The 21,898-nt window shown below is 39.4% G+C and overlaps 2 protein-coding genes, 1 long non-coding RNA gene and 1 pseudogene across 4 annotated transcripts in view; 2 read left to right on the top strand and 2 right to left on the bottom strand.

Annotated features, from left to right (window-relative positions):
- Positions 1–666: 666 nt before the first annotated feature.
- Positions 667–5,690, top strand: LOC148734486 (uncharacterized; annotated as a pseudogene). Its single transcript, XR_015998547.1, has 3 exons — positions 667–1,610; positions 2,321–2,440; positions 2,897–5,690. The product of XR_015998547.1 is annotated as an uncharacterized LOC148734486 (transcript).
- On the bottom strand, positions 5,686–7,871 carry LOC148734485 (uncharacterized). Its single transcript, XM_088752655.1, has 2 exons — positions 7,351–7,871; positions 5,686–6,787 (listed from the first exon to the last, which is right to left on the bottom strand). Exons 1-2 carry the CDS (start codon positions 7,812–7,814, stop codon positions 5,686–5,688), a joined length of 1,566 nt encoding a protein of 521 aa, XP_088608781.1. The 5' UTR covers positions 7,815–7,871.
- A 5,375-nt stretch (positions 7,872–13,246) lies between these two features.
- On the top strand, positions 13,247–16,354 carry LOC111321099 (uncharacterized). Its single transcript, XM_022923884.2, has 2 exons — positions 13,247–13,420; positions 13,512–16,354. The coding sequence occupies exons 1-2, from the start codon at positions 13,396–13,398 to the stop codon at positions 14,885–14,887; spliced, it is 1,401 nt and encodes a 466-aa protein (XP_022779619.1). The 5' UTR covers positions 13,247–13,395; the 3' UTR covers positions 14,888–16,354.
- A 1,767-nt stretch (positions 16,355–18,121) lies between these two features.
- The window catches only part of LOC148734484 (uncharacterized), a 13,908-nt gene continuing 10,131 nt past the window's right edge, over positions 18,122–21,898 (bottom strand). Inside the window, exon 2 of the long non-coding RNA XR_015999181.1 lies at positions 18,122–20,182. This is a non-coding gene — a long non-coding RNA (uncharacterized LOC148734484). The remainder of the gene's footprint in view (positions 20,183–21,898) is intronic.

Raw genomic sequence — 21,898 nt, 5'->3', positions numbered from 1 at the left:
ACTTACTCCTGAAGCTGGAACATATTTTAAAGCCTTGTGTCCCATATGACTGTATAGAGGACGAAAAGACGATGTTATTTAAAGTGATTTGATGCTTGGGGGCCACCTCAAACTTAACGCAATTTTACTTCGAAGTTGAAGTAAAATAAGATCAAAATCTAAATTTCCATCTTTCCTCGGATCAAATATCTCACGATCGTCTCCACATACAACTTGGTGATTCACAAAAATAAAACATCAACATCTTAAGACTAACCTTCAAGGTTTGTTGTCTCATGTGTACATTTTGATCTTCAGTAAATCAAATCTCAAACTTCAAGTTTTCGGGCTTTTTTCGCGTTTTGTTCGCACTTTGATCATTAAAATATCCTCAAGTGAAGAGCCAGAAAACACCACGAGTATCGACAGAGTTAGAAATGTTGGTGAACTTGTCATACTCCTTCATCCATCTTCCAAAAATATTTCAAAAAGGTGGCGATCGTCCGGTTGAAACCTCGCAGAAACGCGTCGAAAACTTCACCAATGGCCGAACGCGAAAAACCAATTTCACGCGCGCATGCGCAGAAAAATGCCTCTCTGCTCCATAGCACAGGCTGATGAGTTCTCGTGTTTGATTGGCTTACGAAATCTGATAATTTATGCTTATTTTCTTGGCGCGATTAGTATGCCTTAACAAATATGGCGGAAGGTACCTCCGAAGTCGAAACATAGAAGAAGTTTTCTTTGAGAAATCCCTTGTGTAACTTTGCTGTGAGGCCACTGAACGTCGACACATGGTCAAAGTATTTGGAAAAGCTGGTGTTAGTCAAGAACTCGCATCGAAAATAGAAAGTACTTGTGCTGTTTCGCTTCGCGAGAGTGATATTTATAAGTTGAATTCTGTGTGCCGCAAATGCATAAACTTCGTAAACAAGATGTACGATTTTGTGAAGAAAACGAGAAGTGTCAACCAGACCATCTATTTGCAGCCAACGGACGTCTCTGTAAAGCGTTGCATTGATGTTTCACCTTCGTCCTGCCAGCAAACGAAGAGGAAATCTACGACGCAAGTGACAGCGAAAGAACTCTTCCCTCCCTCCCAAACCGCCAACGCGAATGAAGACCCGATGTCTCAGGACGAAGTAGTCCCAATTATGGATGGAGAACACAACTCAACGGCCGTGAATGAGGCGACATTGACAATTACTCAGCAAAGAATGCTTGTAAGTGCCGTAAACTCAAGGGATGCTGCTGTTGTGGCCATGATATTACATGATTACTGCACAAACGTTGTAAAAGAATTGGATGGTCTTCGCTTCAAAGACATCGAATCATCTTGCGCAAAACTATGCAAACGGAAAGGTGGTTCTGTCCTACACGGACACGATTACCGTGACGAAAGCTTAGAAAATTTCAACTTTGTTGACATTTGGAACGAGCTTCTTGTCAATTTTCCCTTCATTGTGTCAGTGATGAACGCTCTTTCTGGCAAAACTAGCGCTCAGAGAGAGGAACTACGAGTGAAATACGCCTTTATTTACTCTATACTCATGGGTGAAAGATGGCACGAACTCAGTCTTGTGAAGAGAGTAAACACCATCATTGTAATCGAAGGTGGATGTAGTAAACAGGTATCATTATTTTGACACAGATTATTTATCCCTGATCAAGTAATTTCAGTAATGATTACATGTTTATGTAATGATTGTAATTTTTTGTTCCATGTTCCTTTTCATTTAGATCTATCTCTGGCTGGTAAAAGCTAGTGAATTCATAAAATCATTGTGTTTCAATTCTTCCTTTAAGTTTGTTATAGCTGTTTCTAACTCTTTTTAACTCTTTTTACCTCTTTTTACCCTGCTTGTACTATTTTTCATTCAAGTTATTGTACTACAGGGTAGTTGCCTTGTGAGTTTTCAGATTTTTAATATGTTACTGTTAGATAAAAGATTTGATTTAATCACTTTCACCAGAGTGTGGTGAGGGTCGCACAACAGAGCGAGGCTCCTTATTAAGTGCGCCCTATATCCCACCCATCCCACCCCAGGGGAGGACATCCATCACACAGTAATCTCGTGTGTGGGAAATTAACGTCTCCTACCCCAACCCTGCAGGAGACGGGACCTCCATTTATTCGTCCCTATCCGAGAAGACTAGAATATCTAACCATTTCTTGATGTTATAGAAAGGTAGCAAATTCTTCTCAATTATTTTTAAGACCCTGAGTGTTGGTCCGGCCGGGGCTCGAACCCTCGACCTCCCGCACAACAGTCCAGCGCTCTTATCCATTGAGAATGAATATTAAGAATGAATGACAATAAGGTCATTTTTCACTTTTTAGCTTCAAGAAAGACTGAACAAACTTGGTGTCTGCTTGTCACATGGCACAGGAGACACACTCCTTAAGCTGTTGGGAGGTCACTTCTCAGATGTGGTTGTCAGAAAAATAAAGGATGGCAAGGTAAGAAATAGAAGTAAAAAAGGTTTAAAGATGCAGATTGTATTTCCCAATGAACTTGACACTGGCCACTACAAGACTATCAAATAGAAATAACATTAAATGTCTTATATTCTTTTATAAATGTACTTAAGAGAATTTTAGGCTAATTGGGTAATTGAAATTGGTTCTTAAGTACAGGAGAAAAAATATTAAAACATTGCTGCAAGCAACTTGGTAATTGTATCTTACTTTATCTGCCACCACTACCTAACCCCAACAAGACATTGTACTGATTCTTTTATTCTTGTGTTTTGATAGAATGATGAATTTTGAAAATAAGAACCTGTTTTAACTTTCTTAGGCTAAATAGCTTCTTGTCAAGAGGGGGTATAAATGGCAAATGTAGGCTAACAGGTTCTTAATTGTTAGGTTCTTAGCTGCAGGTATTTACCGTTTTTGTACTCTTAATATTATTAGGTGTTTCATGGCACTGGTGACAACTGGGATCTGAAGATCTTAAGAAGCCACATGAGATTGGAATTAAAAAATGAAGACCTTCATTTATTTGCCAGCAACTTGATACAGAACAGGATTAGTTTTAATCATCTCCCAAATGATAAACCAAAAGGGTGATATCAAGAAACTACCTCGTAGTGTTTTCTCATTGAATTTAAACGAATGGCATCAATATGCGTATACAGCTAAAGTTCTTGTTGCAAGAATTTGCCTTGAATTCTTCCCTAAATTCAAATTCCTAAATGAAGTAATCCCTGAGCACCTACCCCATGAATACAGCAAGGAGATGACCGAAAAATCAACCATTGTTAGCTTGCCTATAATAAACGCAGACGAATCCCAGTACGAAGATTGTGTTGAAATTTTAAGAACTCATGAGAACTGGATAGCTGAGATTTATGTTAAAGCTGGTATGCTACAAGATATGCATCAAGTATACAACCCACCCTTGACAAGCAATCAGGCAGCCCCTGGTCAGACAAATGCACATCAGCCAGACACTGCAGATGACCCAATGCTTGAGATGAAAATAGCCTTTGCAGGAGATCAGTTAACACATGTTGGCTTTGCTGGGGCAAAAGATCTTTTGTCAGGCTCACATACACCATCAGACCGGTTTGAGCATTGTTCACCATTCAAGCCTGTTATGTGGCATACAAAGCATCCCTTCTACAGTACTCATACTCCTTTCTCTACAAGCCAGAATCTGTTAACCAAGTAGGCACTCTTAAATACTTCAGGGAGAAATATAATAGAAGAAATGTCACCCCAGCAAAAGTTCTTGATGCATATGAAGGATGTGAAGAGCTTTTCTTAAGTGTTGGAAGAGCATACATCATTGTCGCAGCCATGAAGTTTTTCGGAATGGAGAATCGGGAGAGCAAGCCTACCAAATATCCCTTCCCTGCAGATATGTCCTCTACTGAGAACAAACAGACATACTTTGATGATGCTCTTGGAAAATTCATTGACAAGTTTTTGTTACAGAAAGCAAGTGTTTTCTGCTATGATGACAATGACTATGTTATGAACTATGCACTGTGCTTTATCTTTCTGTCCATTCTCATGATGCAGATGAAAGATGCTGCTGCAGAAGGAGATGGCAGTAGAAACCTCATACATCAGAAGCTACTGCTGACTGTTTTCAAGTCAATGTCAGCATACAGTAAGTATGCCATTGAGATGTTTGTGAGCATAGCCCAGATTGAATGCCTATTGACCCCAATATTATCAGAAGAGTTTAAATGGGGCTTCTTTGTAAATTGGAGAGGTGGCACTGGAAAGAACATTGAAGATGATCTAGCCCAAGAAATTTCAAACAGGTGTAGCAAGAGCATTGTCCAAAGAATGGGTCCCAACAAAACTATCAACTCAATCAGCAAAGTCTGCAAAGCTACAACAGGCATCAAACAGGTTACTGAGAAATTTGACAGTTCTACAGGAATTCACAAGAAATCAGTACAGCACTCAACACCTGATTACCTTGAGGATGAAAAAGGTATGATTGATGAGTTATTGCTATTGGACCCATTTGAGTATGAAGCAGATAGATGTCATGACAGCTTTCCAGAAATTAAAAGGTGCCCTGTTAAGTACTTAAATATTGTAGAATTTCATTAGTGGTTAGACAAGCACAAGAAAGAACTATCAACATAAGTGTTGAAATTTTAACAAACAGATTTTAAGAAATAGTTATTTGGAAAAACTCTGAAGCAAATTTTGATACCCAAAGTGTAGCTAAGAGTAATAGTCATACATTGACATGGGAAGTATGTTAAAGTGTAACATGCATAAGTGTTTTCCATGGGTTGCCACAAACAACTCTTTTTATCAAGGGGAAGTTTTGATTTCTGTTTTTACCTTTGTGTTAGGCTGTTCTGGTTGAGCTGTGGCAGTTATTAGTTCATAATCCATGAAACAAATATCAAATAACAACTACTAGTTCAAGTTCTCTTTCACAGATTGAGTGGCCCTTCTCTAAGAAGTTTTAGTAACTAATTAAAAAACAAGTAACCAAGGTTTTGATGAGAAATACTCAGATTATAATCATACTGATTCTACTATGTTAAAAGACAAACTGTGATTCCAGACTAAACTTTTTGATTTGAGTGGGAGAGCATTAACAGTGAAAACACAAACTCATCAAAATGGTGGAAGTATGCAACCTGAACTTACTTTATGCTAAAATTGTGGCTTTATGCTTAAATTGTTCAATGTCGTGTTGTGGAACCAGAGAGTGCCAATATCCAAATCAAGGACAAGATTACACTATTACCGGATCAAATTGATGTATATTTTTTGATTGCAACAACTCCCATAGTAAGTAAACACAATATTCACAATGTTTGTATAGTTGATATCTGGACAGCATCAAATTCATTGAATGAGTGTTAATTAAGTGGAAATAAAAAGAATTCAATGTCATGTTCTCCACTAACTCTCCTGCTCAAAAGAGTTAGTTATTTTCATAACTTCAAATGCAAACATAACGTGTGTATCCTAACAGGAATTTTATAAATTGCTATTTGCAAAAACTTTGACAGTTTTGAACAAATTTCAACAATATCAAAACTATATCAGAAAATATGGGATATCATCCCTGATATTTTTCTTGATTAGTAATAGTGCTAGGGTACTATGGGGAACTAAATATCAGGGATATCTCATAATTTACGATGTAAAAATCTTACAATATGCATGTATACAGAAATGTTTTTTACTGATTTGAATTAAAAGTTGTCTTTTTTTTGTTATTGACTGTCTTCCCTGTTAATTTCTGTGGTAGAGCTGCATATTAAGGTATATATTGTTGCACAACTTTCCTCATTACAGACACCAAATTTACTGAGCAGGTGACTCTCTGATGAAATGAACTCAATGTCTTCCAATATTTGCTCTGTGATTAATTTGGCATTGCCAACATCAAAAAGTCCTGTGTATTCCTCTGTAAGCTGCAACTCCAGTGTGGTTCTTATTGACTGTTGAAGGGCTGATTTATTCCGTGGTAATGTACGTACTTTAACCAGGTCTGGAGGATTACTTTGGGTAGATTGTTGTTTGTTGTCACAAAAGCAGCAGCAATTAGATTGTTCCTTGCAAGAGAAACCAAAATAGCCCAACAGAAATTTTCTCAGGCAAGAATCATCAGTGCGGCAATATTCTTTTATAGATTGATCCATGTACTTAACGTTTGCACCAATGTCAGAGTTATTGTAATACAGAGTTGTTTCTGATGCTTCACCTATTCGACCTGCTCTTCCCATTTCTTGCATATAAGCTTCGATACTGCGTGGTGGAGTTATGTTGATGACGTTCTTTACATATGGTGCATCTACTCCCATTCCTAATGCCGCAGTTTCAAATAAAACCCTCACCCTCGAATCCTCCTTTTTTATTTCGCTAATCAATTCTTTCTTCATTCTATCTGTTTGTGGTGAGTGAAATTGTGCAAACAATCTGCCTGTAGGTTCTGTTGTGTTACCAACAAACTGATTCTCACCTAGCACTCGTTCAAACAGGGCATATGCATAACCACAGTACTTTAACTTTAGATAAATGATGGTCATGGGATAATTTTCACGTTGCATAGCAAGTTCTTCAGCAATTGGCTCAAGAATAGCAGAATAGCTGTCTCTTCCAAAATTGTTATTTAGTCTCATTTCTTTGTTTAGGTATATATTTTGTCGGTTGGGATTTACACAGACCATTTTTGCACTAGTCATAGACATACTAAATTTAAGTTTCTTCACAAGGTGTGGTGGTGCTGTGGCTGTAAGGGCCAAGGTAGGCACTCTGGGGAAGAAAGCTTTGAGTGCTGCTAGTTCCTTAAAGTCTTCTCTAAAATCTTCACCCCTATAAAAAGATTAATCACCATTAGAGTTATCCATGGGGTAAGAGTGTTTGTATACTAAATTAAATGGTTTAACTTACATGAAAGGGGTCACCCTACTAATAGTAAATCAGCCTTGGGGCCAAAAATCATTCGTTTTTGCACTGAGTTTATTGACACCACAAACAAAAATGATCTACCAAAAAACAATTCATATTTTGAAACCTGCGTGTCCAGGAAAAATCATGAAATATAACGATCAGTTATGCATTTTTTAAGTATACAAAAAGTGGTGCTAAACGATTTTATAGCCAGATAAGAACTGGGACTTTGTTTAATTTTAAATTATTTATAGGTTTAGCATGAGGGCAAGAGTACCGTCTTAACCCCATATATTAATTATGCATTCAGACTAGTAGACTTTGTTTTTAAAGTTTTGTCGTGAAAGACAAGGAAGTGGAATGCATAATTATGTATGGGGTTATATGGTACTCTTTCCAGCAAAAGTTATTCTATAGTTTAGATTTTTTGGTTGATCAAATATTATAGAAGTTATCAACCGTAAATTATAGCTTACTGTACTTACCATAGTTCAACACAGTGAGCCTCATCAATTACACAAGCAGCTACATTATCTTGAAAAACTTTACTACACATCAATTTTCTGCCTTCGGCGCTGAGTAGGGCCTCAGGGTGAGCGAATATAATCGAACAACGTCCTTCGAAAACCTCGGGTGAAACAGAAAACTTCGCGCCTTCGTCCATGGCGAAATTCTCAAACAGCTTCTCTTGCTCTTTACGTTTCCCCACATTCAACCGAAGCACTCCAGCTTTGATTCCTCTTCCTTTTAATACCTTGAGTTGATCCTCGATTATCGAGTTCAAAGGACTAACAACAATTACAATGTTTTTGTCTTCCTTGACGGGAAGAAAATCGGGCAAAAAATGGAACATCAAAGACTTCCCAAATCCAGTTGGTAATACAGCTACAACATCATGACCATTCAATAAATACTCCAAGCATTTAACTTGTTGAGGTTTTAAATTCATAGGATGGAAACTATTCTTATTAAAAGCTATTTGAAGATTTCCAAACACCTGCGAAACACCTAGTTGCGCCGCCACTCCGGTTTACAGTGATGATGATTTATTACACCCAGAATTTCAGTGTGCTGTGACGTCACTCCTCAGCCTATGCCAGGGCCTTTTCCCGCTCCCCAAAATATTCAAAAAGGGAAAAGCCCTGGGAACGAGGTCGCCTAGAATCTAATAATAACTACTCCACATTTTATGTATGACACTTTATGGATGACCAAAAGCCACCCAAAGCCTTATGATGTACAATTTATGGGCAAAAGAATTTTTGTTTAAGGCGTAAGGTAAGCTGAAAGAGCAATAGTCCCTTTTAGCGTCACTCGGAGTAGCCGCTGACTAAGATCGTGAAGGCTCATGCTGGTGCACGAAAGTGAGGCTTATCTTGAGTCGCATCTCGTCACTTCGGAGAAAACAATGTGATAACGCAATGAGATGTTCACTATATCGCTAAAATAATCGAAAATGGAGCACAAAACTACTAGAAAGAAGCAAGCGAGACGAGGAAAGGAGAGATTGGCCAGCGCCACTGAAGGGGGAGGTTGGGGAAATTTGCAGACAATGTGGTGTCAGTGGCATGACAAAAAGCCTTGGGAATTTCCGTGGGGACTTCTACAGCCATTAGAATTTCTGCCAAGTTTCCTAGAATCAAATATTAACTACCCCACATATTATGTATGACCTTACGGTATGTCCCAACATCATACGATTAATGAGTTGTGGAGAAAGATACTTTTCCAGCCATTACCTTCCCTCCATTGCCTCTCTCCTTCAAGAGAATTACAATTACATTATTTGGTGCTGAAGGAGTAATTGAAGAGAAATAAGTTAATGAAGTTGCTTGATGATTTACTAGTTAGTCATGATGACAAAATAATTTATTTTCAATTAACCCTTTCATGCACACGATCTCATTAGTAATTCTCCTTACCGTCTGCCATACATTATTATTGTGTTAGTTTGGAGAATTTGATGTTGGATCAAATGAAAACCCCTGATCTTCTGTTTTCCTTATTCTCATTAATTTTTTGCTTGATATTTTATTAATACTGCATGGAGAAATTCTGTTTTGGTCACTCATAGGAGTTAATTAAAGGGTTGACTGTCAATTAAAACTGTTAATTAAAGAGTCAACTACGACATTAAGAAAGCTAAATCAGACTATTATTCCAATCTGATTCAAGAAAACCAAGGAAATGCTAAAGGGTTTTGGAAAGCACTCAAAAAGACTCTATCATCGTCAAAGACCTCCACATATATCTCTAGTCTACGAGCAGATGACGCAGTTGTCACCTCTGACGAGTCAAATGCTACTGCTTTGAACACCTTCTTTGTAAGTATCGGCAGAAAACTTGCCGAAACATTTCCCGACTAGTCGTTCTCTAACCAGCCCGAGGTCAATCCTAATATAACTGGTTCCGGGTTTTCTTTCCAGCTGATATCTGAAAGTTTTGTCAGGGCAGAGTTAGTAGAGTTCCCTCTATTAACTCTGGTCAGGGACGCTATCAAGCGTTTAAAACCAAATAAAGCTACTGGGTTAGATAAAATCAGTGCCCGCCTGCTTATGGACTCTGGACATATTATTGCGCCTTCGTTGACGTCATTATTTAATTTATCGCTACAAACAGAAACTTTTCCTTCCGTTTGAAAAAACGCGAGGGTCATACCCCTTTTAAGAAAGGTGACAAACGGGACGCGTCCAAATACAGGCCGATCTCAGTACTGCCAACGTTAAGTAAGATCTTAGAAAATGCTGTTCACACTGAATTCTATGGCTACCTAACAGAGAATAACCTAATCTCGTCAAAACAGTTTGTTTTTCGGCTGAAATCCTCCACTGTCACAGCTTCTGCACAGTTTATTGATCAGTTACTCCTCGACATGGACAACGGCACTGTTACAGGGACCGTCTTTTTAGATCTGACAAAGGCGTTCGACACCGTGAATCACTCCATCCTGCTACGTAAACTGTCTCGCTTTGGTCTGGATGATACTGCACTGAACTGGTTTGATTCTTTCCTTTCCAACAGAATCCAAGTTACTTGCTGTGGCAGAGCTCAATCTGACCCAGACACATTATCTGTCGGAGTTGCCCAAGGCTCAATCTTAGGCCCGCTATTGTTTATAATTTATATGAATGACTTACCAAACGTTCTTGAATCTTGTAGCATTACTTTGTACACTGATGACACCGTTTTATATTTTTCCTCCAAACTTATTTCAGAAATCGAAACTAAGATGAACTCGGACCTCAGACAAGTATGTGACTGGTTGAAACTTAATCAACTTACTCTTAACATCAAGAAGTCCCAATTTATGCTAATAGGTAGTAACTCGAGACTACGTAGAATCGATTCCATTGTTATTTCAGCCGATGGTAAGCAACTTAAGGAAGCAGAATGCTTTCCCTACTTAGGATTAATCATCAATCAGAAATCTTACTTGGGAGGATCATATTGAGCACATGCGTAATAAGATAAACAAGAAGCTAGGCCTTTTGCGGCGCATCAAGCCGTGTCTCCCACTAAGCGCTAGGATAACTTTCTTTAATTCTTTTGTTCTGCCCCTTTTTGACTTCGGCGATATTATATGGGGAGACCGGGGCAACACTACACTTATGACGGAGCTACAGATCCTTCACAACAAGGCTGCGCGAATCATTTTAGATCTTCCCCCTACTGCTTCCGCGAGCGATGCACTTTCAAAGCTCCATTGGAAACCTCTAGAAAGGCGGAGAGCGGAGCATCGTGCTATTTTTATGTTTAAGGTAGTTAACCTTTTTATGCACACTTTTCACTGCTCTTTTAACAGTAACTATCATAACTATAATACACGATCCAAGCGAAATATCCGCAAATCATTCGCGCACAGAAGATGGGGGCACTGGATAACAATAAATTTTGCAGCGGACGCTTGGAATGCCTTACCCCTTTCCCTAAGAGATGTGCCCACCTTAAGCCAATTTAAGCGTGGTATCAAGAAAGCACTATTTTAATTAGTTTCGTTTTTCGCATGTTAATTTTCAAATAATGTAGTTTTATCTTCATATATTTCGATATGTATTTTTTTCTTTTTATTTTTAAGTAATTATATTTTATTTAGTTACTTTTAGAGGACCCCTCTGTAAACCACTTTTTTGTGATGTTGGCATCCTCAATAAAGATTAACTATTATTATTATTAAAGAAGAACACTTTTGAGAAAAATTTTGCAGAAGATCTGACCTCTTATTTCTCCTGACAGCATCGCCCTTCAGTGTTGTCGTTGAGCGCCGGCACCTGGTGAAATTCGCCGGCTGGGAAAGAGATAGTCACCAGCTGAATTTTCGCTGGTAATCGCTTGACGGTCAAGTCTCGACTTTTTTACAGTTTAAGTGAAAAATGAAAATACCTTGCTGTTTGAAAACAAAAAGGTGAAAATAATTACTGAACTACATCTAAGCCGCAGAATTATTAAAGGTGAAATGAAGTGTTGCTTGGAATTAACTGGTCTTAACTGATCTGTAGTGTCTCTCTCTGTTTCTGATCGCCATTTTGTAAACTCAAAGCTTGGTAGCCCTGCAGACAAGATGTTGCAAACGACTGGACCGCAGCCGCCTGAATGGCTTCCTTAACCGGCATGCCATTTTCTTAGCTATAACACTGGCCCTTGATCTAATGTAAACTGGTCATGAGAATAAAGGAAATGATCACCAATTTGACAAAAACCCCTGGATGTCAATCAAATTTTCCTTTTCATTATCATGGAAAAGGGAGAGACTACCTTTCTACAACATTAAGAAATGGTTAGATATTCTAGTCTTCTTGGATAGGGACGAATAAATGGAGGTCCCGTCTCCTGTAGGGTTAGGGGCATTAGACGTTAATTTCCAACGCACGAGATTACTGTGTGATGGATGTCCTCCTCTGGGGTGGAAAAGGTGGTTAACAGGACCCCCGTTGATAGCAGTGTTTACTACACTGAAGGGGCTATCCTGTATAAATATAGATGTCTACTCTACTCTACTCTAGTGTGAAGAGTAGAAATGTTATTGTTAGGGTGTGGCCATGGAGAGTTTACTCTTTCTCTTCCGAGATCTCATTGGTAATTCTCCCAACTGTCTGTGATACAATTCTTATGATGTTACTTTAGAGAACTTGGTATCTGATGAACTAATAATCCCATGGTTGATATTTTTCTTTATTCTCATCACTTGTCTTCTTGATTTCCTATTGGTATTGTAAGGAGAAATTCTGTCTTGGTCACCCACAGGAGTGAATGAATTATACATTTTGTCAGAGGTGTAGGATGACGAGAATGTACATAGGATCTTCTTCATTTCATGACTGAGCCCCAAATTCACATATTTTCTTATTCAGTGAAAGATATGCACTCAATTCAAATTAAGAAAAAATATATTTCCCAATGTCATTTCAGTGTCGAATCTATGTGAGGTTTGCGAGTTGCACACATGATAAATACTGGCCTTGCAATGTCACTAAAAGCATTTGAGAATCTGCTGCCTTAATATTTTCGACAATAACCTAGAGAGACGTCTTGAGCGAGAAGAAAAGCTCGTATCACCATCGGATCAGAGATTTGCCCGCAACCTTGAATGAGCACTGCTTCTGGGGAACCCATGATCCAATGCAACGAACCCAGCGTGCAAAACGCTCAACTTGTTCTGATCTCGAGCCTAGGTTCATTTGGCTCCTCGTCAGCGCTTTATGGGCGCCAAAATAATGTCATTGAAGTTATTTTCGAAACAGGCCTGGGGTCTGTACTTGACTGTCTCACTGCAGGTGTCTGTGAAATGGACCACTTTGGGAAGATATTTCTAATACTCCAGGTTTGTGTGGAGCTTAATGAGAGCATCGTTCTCCCAGCTGAAGCCAATCTTTTTAGTTCGTAAAAATTGAGTCTTACAGAATGATCCACCGGAATTCATAGATCGTGTAAGCCAATCATCTGCCCTAAAAAAAGAGAACATGAGCTTATATTCTTTTTCCAAATGTACATATTAAAGATCACAGAACTCGATTTGGTGCAAGCCAAACGTGGGTTTTCAAGGTTTCATCAATAGAAACTTAACTCAAGGAAGAGTAAAAAAAGATTCTGCTGAAGAGTTGCGAGCCACTTTAAAAGTAGGACCGAATTTTAGGTGGTGCTAAACATTCTATTCCCTTAGCCCCCCTCTCCCCCCCTCCGACCACCCCACGGCCCCTGTGTCCCAGCTAAACATGGTAAGCCTATTTATTTCATCTCCTTTTCATCCTTTTTGATGAATGATATCTGACTACAAAAGGAAAAATGAAAGATGAACGACAGGAAATTTGAATTTTGATGTTTAAGCTGGACCGAGACATGATATGTTATACCGCATCTCGACCTATACTTCTAGTTATAGCTGAAACCAGTCTTTCGTTTATCATTGTTTGATACGGCTCACTATGTGCAAAATCATCCCTCACTGACGAGGATCGGTTCTTTACAAACACGTACCCAACCTGACCTAGTCTTTTAATTCATCGGAGAAAATAAATTGACCTTGACACCTACGTATGATCATGGCTCGCCTTAATAAAGGTAAGAATTGTTTTAATTGATAAACACGAGAGCTTGAAATCAGAAAAAAAATTTTCAGGGCCAATTCATACTTCTATTCTTCTATTCACAGCTACCCTTCACAAGCCAGATTCATTGGGGGAAACTCTGGCTTACTTTATAACTCGATATCAGCCCCCGTACATTGCTCAAGTGTTGGAGGGAGTCGAGAGCCATAATGGAGCTTGTTCTGTATCAGTTGACGAATTGTTGACCGTACACAAAAGCGTGCAGCTGAGGCGAATCAGAATGAGGGATTCCAAAGGTAAGCACTATTTCTTGCCCGTTGACAACTCAACGCGCGTTGAAATCGTACCCAAGACTCGTACACGCCTTACAAAAAGTTTTGGCCCTCATCTGATCCGCACAGCAAGGTTTCTGCGCGTCTTGAGAGATGTTCCTGAGCTGAAACTCAACGAGGGAGATGTTTTAGAACCTTTTCTGTTTGAATCCACGAGCAATACTGAAGCGGAAACTTTAAAATGCAAAATTCTTCGTCAGCCAGGAAAGGAAATTAGACTCCCACTTCACTGGAGAGTACCTCTTGAGTCTTTTCAAGACTTCAACCCAAGAAGCTACACCATAAGATATGTAGCTGATAATATTGCTTTTCCAGTGGCTGTGAGATTTGTTGGGAACGTAGTATTCTACTCTGATGTAACAGCAAGTTTGAGAGGAGAATTTTATTTCGAGGAGGTTGTGGAAGAGACCATCGTTATCGCAACCACAGGAGTAAAACAGGATCAGTTTACGATTCTAAAACTCCCCCTCGATCTACCAGTAACCTTATATCCTATCAAAAAGCTTCATTGCGATTCAAAATACATTAATCGATATTGGAAATACCTACAGGAAGAATTGGATAAGCTTGAAAAGCAGATTACAACTGTTGATAATGACCTTCTACCCTCGAGTCATTTTGAAAATATGGGGCGAGTTGCGCGGCTTCACGAGGAAATTGGAGATCATCTTAAGACAATGAGAGAATGCCAGCCAGCTGTAAAGGGTTTAGACAAAGGCGTGGTCGTTCCAAAGCCAAATCTTTGTGAAGATTTCTACGAGCCAATGATGCCCTCCCTGATAAACGAGGTAGACAAATGCATGCCGTTTCAAGAGGAGGTTGAACATAATTACGAAGCTATGAGCTCCTGCACATTAGGCAAACAAAGCGAGTATGCGTCTGTTTTCGATGGGGGCATCAACAGTTACGATGCCGTGGAACCCTTACCTTGCTCTGTTCCGTATTCGAGTGCAAAGAGACGGCAGAGCTTTCGCAGTAAAAGCGTTGAGAGCCTCCGGGAGGAACCTTTCTATTCCTCGCTTACTTCCATTTTTCAAGGAGCCTCTCCCTTAGAAAGACCGCCACATGTGTATGAGAAATTGGAGAACAAATCGTCGACGGCATTGCTAAGGAAAACGAAATCTAAAAAAGATCGCATAAAAAGCTAAGAGGCATAATTTTACCATTTTTAAATCATCGGAATACTGAAGGCGTGTGTCAGAAAAAAATAAAATAGATTAGTCCATTGAGGATTCCGAAAAAATTCTTGCATGGGCAAACTCCCATTAAAGCAATAGTTCGGTTTTTTTTTTTTTTAAGAAAAAGTGTACAAATTTCAGAAATGGTGCTTTTTCCGATCATGTTATCTTGCATGATCATATCAAACTAGTACTTATTGCCCTTGAAGGTGAACATTTGCTTCCACTGGCGTCCAGGATAGCGCGGACACAAGTTTTCGTTCTGTGCTTGCGCATTGTTGTTTCACTGGGAAAGGATAAAAATGAAACAAATATGGCGGCCAGAGTGAAGAGAGAGTCTACTGCGCCAAAACGGTATGTGGACGAGGTTTTGTCAGAAATGTCATCCAAAAAGATGAAAAAAGAAAAAGCCGATCGTAAACTTTATCCTGTCGATGTGATAGACGTGGAAAAGATTGGAAAGCGAGTGAAAATTAACTATGAAAATTAACTACAGCGAACGGTACGACGAGTGGCGGCCATGTGATAGTGGGGATAGCAACCCTCCTTTCCAGCGGATGGAATCTCTTCCTATTCCTTCTAGTACTTCTCTTGAGGACCGGACGGAATAAGTCCATGGAGAACTGTATCGTGAAATAAAAAGAAAACTGTATTCTGGCCGAAAGGATGATCCAGCAACCCGTGTTGAAATTCGAATTGATCAGGATGTGTTTGATGAAGGACTGGCATTAGCAGGTAAGCCAAGTAAAGAAAGAGGGAAGACTGTCTATCGGATCGACTCCAATGAGGCATTAAACCATTTGCTGGGAATCAAATGGGATGAACGCATTTTCAATGAAAATGGTGATTTTGCATTTGTCTTTGATAAAACAGTGCGTTTCTGGTTGTCTAGAAAGACTGCCATCCAAGAATTTAAGGTAATAGGGGGAAAATACATTAGATCTGAAATAGAGGACAATTTATGCGTAGTATTTACATTTGTAAGGGGTGATGGAAATAAGCATAATTATGCTACAAAAAACTGATTATCGTTATTAAATGTCTTCATGCTTTTCCATTCCTCTTAAAAAAAATCATTGTGCAATTACATTATATATTATATTATTGTAGTATACATATATCTGTATATACTGACATGACAGGGCTGTAAATAAGGGCCATAACCCATAACACTCGGCAGCTGAGTTAGTTTGATTTTGACTGGATATTACGTATCCACTCAAAATGGTTACTGTTAGCAAAGAGACTGCTATCAACAATATTGTTAGGGATGAAACATTAAAGCCAGTGGGTGTTTCACTGAAACTTATTGTCAGCCCTGTGGTATCTATATGTGTAAACTTTACAAAGATCAGACTGAACTTTTCAGGTTACAATCCAAGTACAGTGTATGTTGATGTTGTCAACTGGTAAATAAAATTATATTGATTTTTTTTTGGTTATTTGCATATAAATGTGTCTTCCAAATATTACAGAAGGTTTAAATAGAGTTGTGCATTCATGTCTTATGACACTTCCTTTAAAATGATTTTTATTATTTTTTATGGAATCAGGGAGTTTGCAATTTCTCCATCCCTCTCAAAACATTGAGCATGACCATATGTGACTTTGCACTGTACTACAACTAAGTACATTTGATTTACAATGTTTCTGTAGTAAGAAACTAGATTTTATGCCAAGAGTATCTTTATCTTTAGTTGACCGTCATAGAACATCTTGGCACCCACTTACCTTCAGTTTTTACAAGGTGTGAGCAACAAGTACAATGATAGCATTTTTTGTATTGCTTGGTACAAGTTTTGATAGTATGTGTCCTTTTATGCATAAACTTATAAATGACAGTGAGAGAAACAGCATGATTACTCGAGGCACAGACTATCATAGTCATAACACTCGCTCCAAGGAAATTATTAGATCTGTTAGATCAAACACGAATTGGGGTCTACTCAGATCTTTTAATAGTGCATTGACAGACTGGAATTCCCTCCCAGAAGACATGAAATGTCTACCCTATGATGCTTTTAAAATTTCATTGCTTAAATATTTTGAATTTTAATAGGTTCCGTTAGTGTGTCATCTCTTATACATTGATTTTATTATTTTCTGTTCATGTCATATTTTAGATATTTCATATTTTAGATATTTCATATTTTAGATATTTCATATTTTAGATATTTCATATTTCAACCATGAGTTTTTACTTATTAATTACATGATTACGTATTTTATACATTGTTAATTTTGAGGGCCTCACTGAAAACCGCTATGGCGAGCTGGGCTCCCTCTTTAAATATTTTTTATAAATAAATAAATAGAATTGCTACATTGATAACTTTGTTTTACCCTCAAATAACCAGCAGCTTCCAGAAATTGAACTCTGTATTTTTTTTAGTTGAACCTATTTCAAAGCAGAAATTCCTTTGTGATTAGAGGATCTAAAGTAATTTTTTGAAGCTACATCATTATATTTTTCCATACCCTGCTGATTGAAAAATGCAACATTTTTGTACAACTTTAAAAATTCTGGAACACGAGAATAGAGGGCATGCATATAAGGGGTGACATCCTTGGCTTGATGTAGGGACAAAAATATTTTAAACCAGCCTTTAATTTTTTCCTCAAGTTGTGCAATTGACTCATCTGTTTTATAATCCAGTTTTAAATCACCAGTGATTTCCATAAACTCACTCCATAGCTGCTGCTGTTTTTCTCTATTTTGGTCACCTGGCAAAAAGAAAGGAAAGTCAATGTTTTGCATTACAGTTAGTTTTTCTGGGCTATTTAAATCTCTGTAGTCCAGCTTTTTTGTATCTTTGTTGATCCTCCACTCAAAAGAAATGCTAAGGTTCTTCAGGAATGCTTCATACCTGGCCATATGCTTAAACTTCTCTCAAGAAAATCCATTTGGAAATGTTGCCTTCTCACATGCATCCCTTTCTCCTCAATTTTCTAATTAAAAGTTCAGTCATGTTATCAGATATGCAAAGAAATAATTGTAAAGTATCAATAATTACACGATCAAGTGGTGTGAAGCTAAATAATGGAGTTGCTTTGCAGTTGAGCTCTTTAGATTTAGCAAAGTTGGCAATCTCCTCCAGTGATCTCGCACCCTGGGCACTAGTGCTAAGGGAGAGTATACTCTTTGGATGTCATGCCTCTGATATCAAGGGCATTTGCACCAAATACATGCATTATAGACTTGAATATTCCAATAATCTTTTATTTACAAAGATCTGGTTTAACTGTACAAAAAAGGAAACGTGTAAACAAAACGAAGCGAAACGAAAAACTACAGTGAAAACATACAAGATTTGTTGACTCGAGGAATAAGTGAATAAACTAATGAGAAAACAATCGAACATCCAAAACGAATTTTTTACCTCAGCAAGTGCGAGCACATGGTTTATCCCCTAATATTTCACAATTTAAATGACATAATTGTACCAGTCCCGCGCGGAATGAACACAAGAAACAAAGTAAACAATTGTGGAACGTTTTGTAACTTAGATGCATGATCTTGGTTAGCTGGCCCTAACCCACATACACATGCTAAAAACGTCCAATCCCTACCCAAGAAGTATTCAATATCATAGTGTTTCCCTCCCACCTTAACCTTACTTAATTTAGTCATTTCTGCTGTTAAATCAGGGAGCTGTTAATGCTGTCGTATTAGATTAGTACAGCGGCATTTAGTTTAAGTTTTGTTACCAGTCTTCGCTTGGACAAGTGACACATGTTTTTACTGTTCGAGAAGACAAGGTTGTACCTCGGCCAACCTAAACGAATTTCAGGGCGTTAAATTTGCTTTGAGGATCTTACTGTCAACGGTTTTACTCGTCCTATATAAACGGAAAGACTAAACGCAAACGGAGGGCGATGTAACAAGGAACCTAAGGATTGATTAAAGGTGCAAACAATTCTACGAGGCCGAGCGTTTTTAATCTTCAGGACAGTATTTATAACCGACAGTTACAGAGGCTTTCTTTGAGGGTGTCATAGCTCTCAGTGGTCTTAAGTATAGCAAGGACATAATTGCCCTTTTCACTCATTGCAGCCTCTTTCAGCATCTCCAGGTGTCCTTTTTATGTTCCACTGTTTGTTCCACCGCCTCCCGGTTAGCTCAATGGATAGAGCGCTGGACTGTTGTGCAGGAGGTCGAGGGTTCGAGCCCCGGCTGGACCAACACTCAAGGTCTTAAAATAATTGAGAAGAATTTGCCACCTTTCTATAACATCAAGAAACGGTTAGATATTCTAGTCTTCTCGGATAGGGACGAATAAATGGAGGTCCCGTCTCCTGCAGGGTTGGGGCAGGAGACGTTAATTTTCCACACACGAGATTACTGTGTGATGGATGTCCTCCCCTGGGGTGGGATGGGTGGGTTAGGACAGCAGGTCCACATCAGCTATTACAGCTGCCAAATTAATCAACCTGCTAAAACAAATAAATAAACTTCAATTCATTTACCCTTTAGGAAGTTTGATAAGTATTTGGTATGGATTTAGATTTCATTTCTAGTTCATTATGCCTTGCCTCATTGGAGATGTTAAATTTGTCTTTTATATAAATCCAATAGTTCATGTCATCAACCTGGCTATCATTTAGTTCGTTTGTCGCATTTGCTGATCGTGGCAGTTGATCCTCGTCTATTGAATTAAAAGTGTCATATTGTTCTGTATCAGTGTATCACTTTGGTGGCCATGAAATTGTATAGCCCAAGGAAAGTAAGAATCGCCTGTCAATCCTCTTTCAATTGCTTTTTGATCCTACTTTGGTGGTGCTTTGAGTACTCACCAAACGCTTTTTTTTCGGGGCCGCGGGCACCTTTTTTGTCCATGTTTGCAACTTTTTTAACTAAGCTTTGAAATTTTCTGAGGTAACTGCAGCTTCTCTCTGCTTTATCAAGCTTTTTCTCAAGCTTCTGTCTGTTGTTTCTTCCTCCAAAGATTCTTCTAGTGTTCGTTTCTGCCTTCTTAAATCCTGATTTTCCTTTTCAATTAGGTACTTCAAGTCATGATAAAATATCTTGACTTTATACGCCATTTGCCAAGAAGCCTTTTGACACCGCCACCACCACATTTCTTCCTTTCCCTCTCGATGTCAGCATTGAGAAGCCCGATCTTTTTCCCAAAAATATTAATTATTCGGCCGTTCACAATGACACCGCGGACCCCTGCTTCTTTCATAATTTTTTCCACAATGGCGGCTAAAGCAGATTCGCTAGCACCCTCTTCCTTCTCTTTGGCGATAGTGTAGAGGAGATGGCTGAAAAATTGATTTAAAAAAATATTATCAGACATATTTGAGAAATTGACAACAAAAAGTTTGGTATAATTTAACGAGTTCTGCCACAGTTTTAAACGCCAAACCGTGACAAGAGTTTAAAATCGTCGTATTATTGCGAAATCCAGATTTGGAAAATTGCAATTTGACCCATTGAATTTTGCAGCTATAACTTTCAAATGTATCTTTGAAAGTGCAAAGTCGGTTAAATAGATCGCTTCTCGGCCTTTTGGCTAAGATAAAGTGTCTTAGCCGCAAGCCAGAATAGTCCTATTTTGTTCGTCAGTCAAATTTTATTCGCAGGCTTTTTCTCTACAAGTTTTTACACGCGTTTCAAGCCTTCGGAGATCATAGAAGTGGTGAGTACGGCAGATTTGATTTCTGTGGTTTTTGTGGCTACACTCCAGACACCGCTGAATGGCGCTGAGCCGACCACGGCCTTTGTTCGCTCACCGGCGTACTGTTCGCCCTATAATGGAAGATTCTATGGAACTAGACTCATTGAATATTGCCAAGTCCCTGCCAGACTTCGCTAAACACATACGCGGAATTGTGCCACAATTCGGAGGCAAATGCTTCGATATCACCCTAGAATCAGCTGAAAAAGCTGCTGAACTCGCAAACGCCGGTTTTGACTACGGCGACGTGCGAAAACCCCTCCGTTTGCTGGGCAAACGCTCAATCCATTTGTCTGTTCGTCTCTGTGGAATTCCCGGACGACGAACTGGTCAAGCTCCTCTCCACCTATGGGGAATTAAAATCCGCTAACCTACGCCGCCTACATTATCCGGAGGCTGGTTATACGCATATTGAAAATGGCATCAGGGTCGCCGAGTTTACAGCAATCGAGAGAGATATTCCTAAACGCCTCGTGGTCGGTGGCGTTGAGATCGGGTTCAACTACACAGGTCAACCCAGCACGTACTATCGCTGTCACTCAACCGAGCAAGTGGTGAAAAATTGTCCTAGACGCCGCCGCCCACCCCTTGCCCCCACAACCGACCTCATCCCGGCTAGTGGATTTGACCCAGACCCCGCGGGCGAAGCCGATATGGATAACAACGCTGCTACACGCGACTGGGTGGCCAACAGCGAAGAGCCTTTCTCCCCATCAACCTACGCCGAAGCCGCTGCCAACCAAAACTCCCCCATGGATCTCACCCCTTCGCCCCCGGCTTCGGGACGCAAACGAGAAGCTCCCCAGGTCAGCAGCGACAAGGAGAGCGTACCAGCAAAACATTTTGCTTCGACCTCTGACCACGAATCCCAGTGCGAGGAAAGCGAGCCAGATGCAACGGCCACCAGTACAGAAACCCCCAGCGATTCATCCCCTCCTCAACCGCCCCCGAACAGAGGACTGAAGCACTTTTTGGAAGCCCTTCACCAGCCAGGTTTACGCCGCACAACTTTCACAAAAAATGCCCCTGGCCCGTTTTTCTACAAGTGCCCGGGACATTACTGCTACCACCAATACGGCGACTTTAGTAAACAAAAAAGCCGCAAGCTCAAGCTTTCGTCCACTACTCAAGACATTTGGGCCAAACTAAACAGCACTGTCCGCCAAGACGCTTTCGCTATGCTACTAGAATTTTTCAAGGAGACGCAAACCGCCTACAAACGTTTCCTTGAAGTTTAACCCTCATGGCTAAGTTAATTTTTTTCCTCTTTCTTTTTTTTATGGCGGTGTCCATTTGTACG

This window comes from Stylophora pistillata, chromosome 3 (genome assembly GCF_964205215.1).
Source record: "Stylophora pistillata chromosome 3, jaStyPist1.2, whole genome shotgun sequence".
In the NCBI taxonomy this organism is placed as follows: Eukaryota; Metazoa; Cnidaria; class Anthozoa; order Scleractinia; family Pocilloporidae; genus Stylophora; species Stylophora pistillata.
This window is presented reverse-complemented; position numbering and strand designations above follow the sequence as displayed.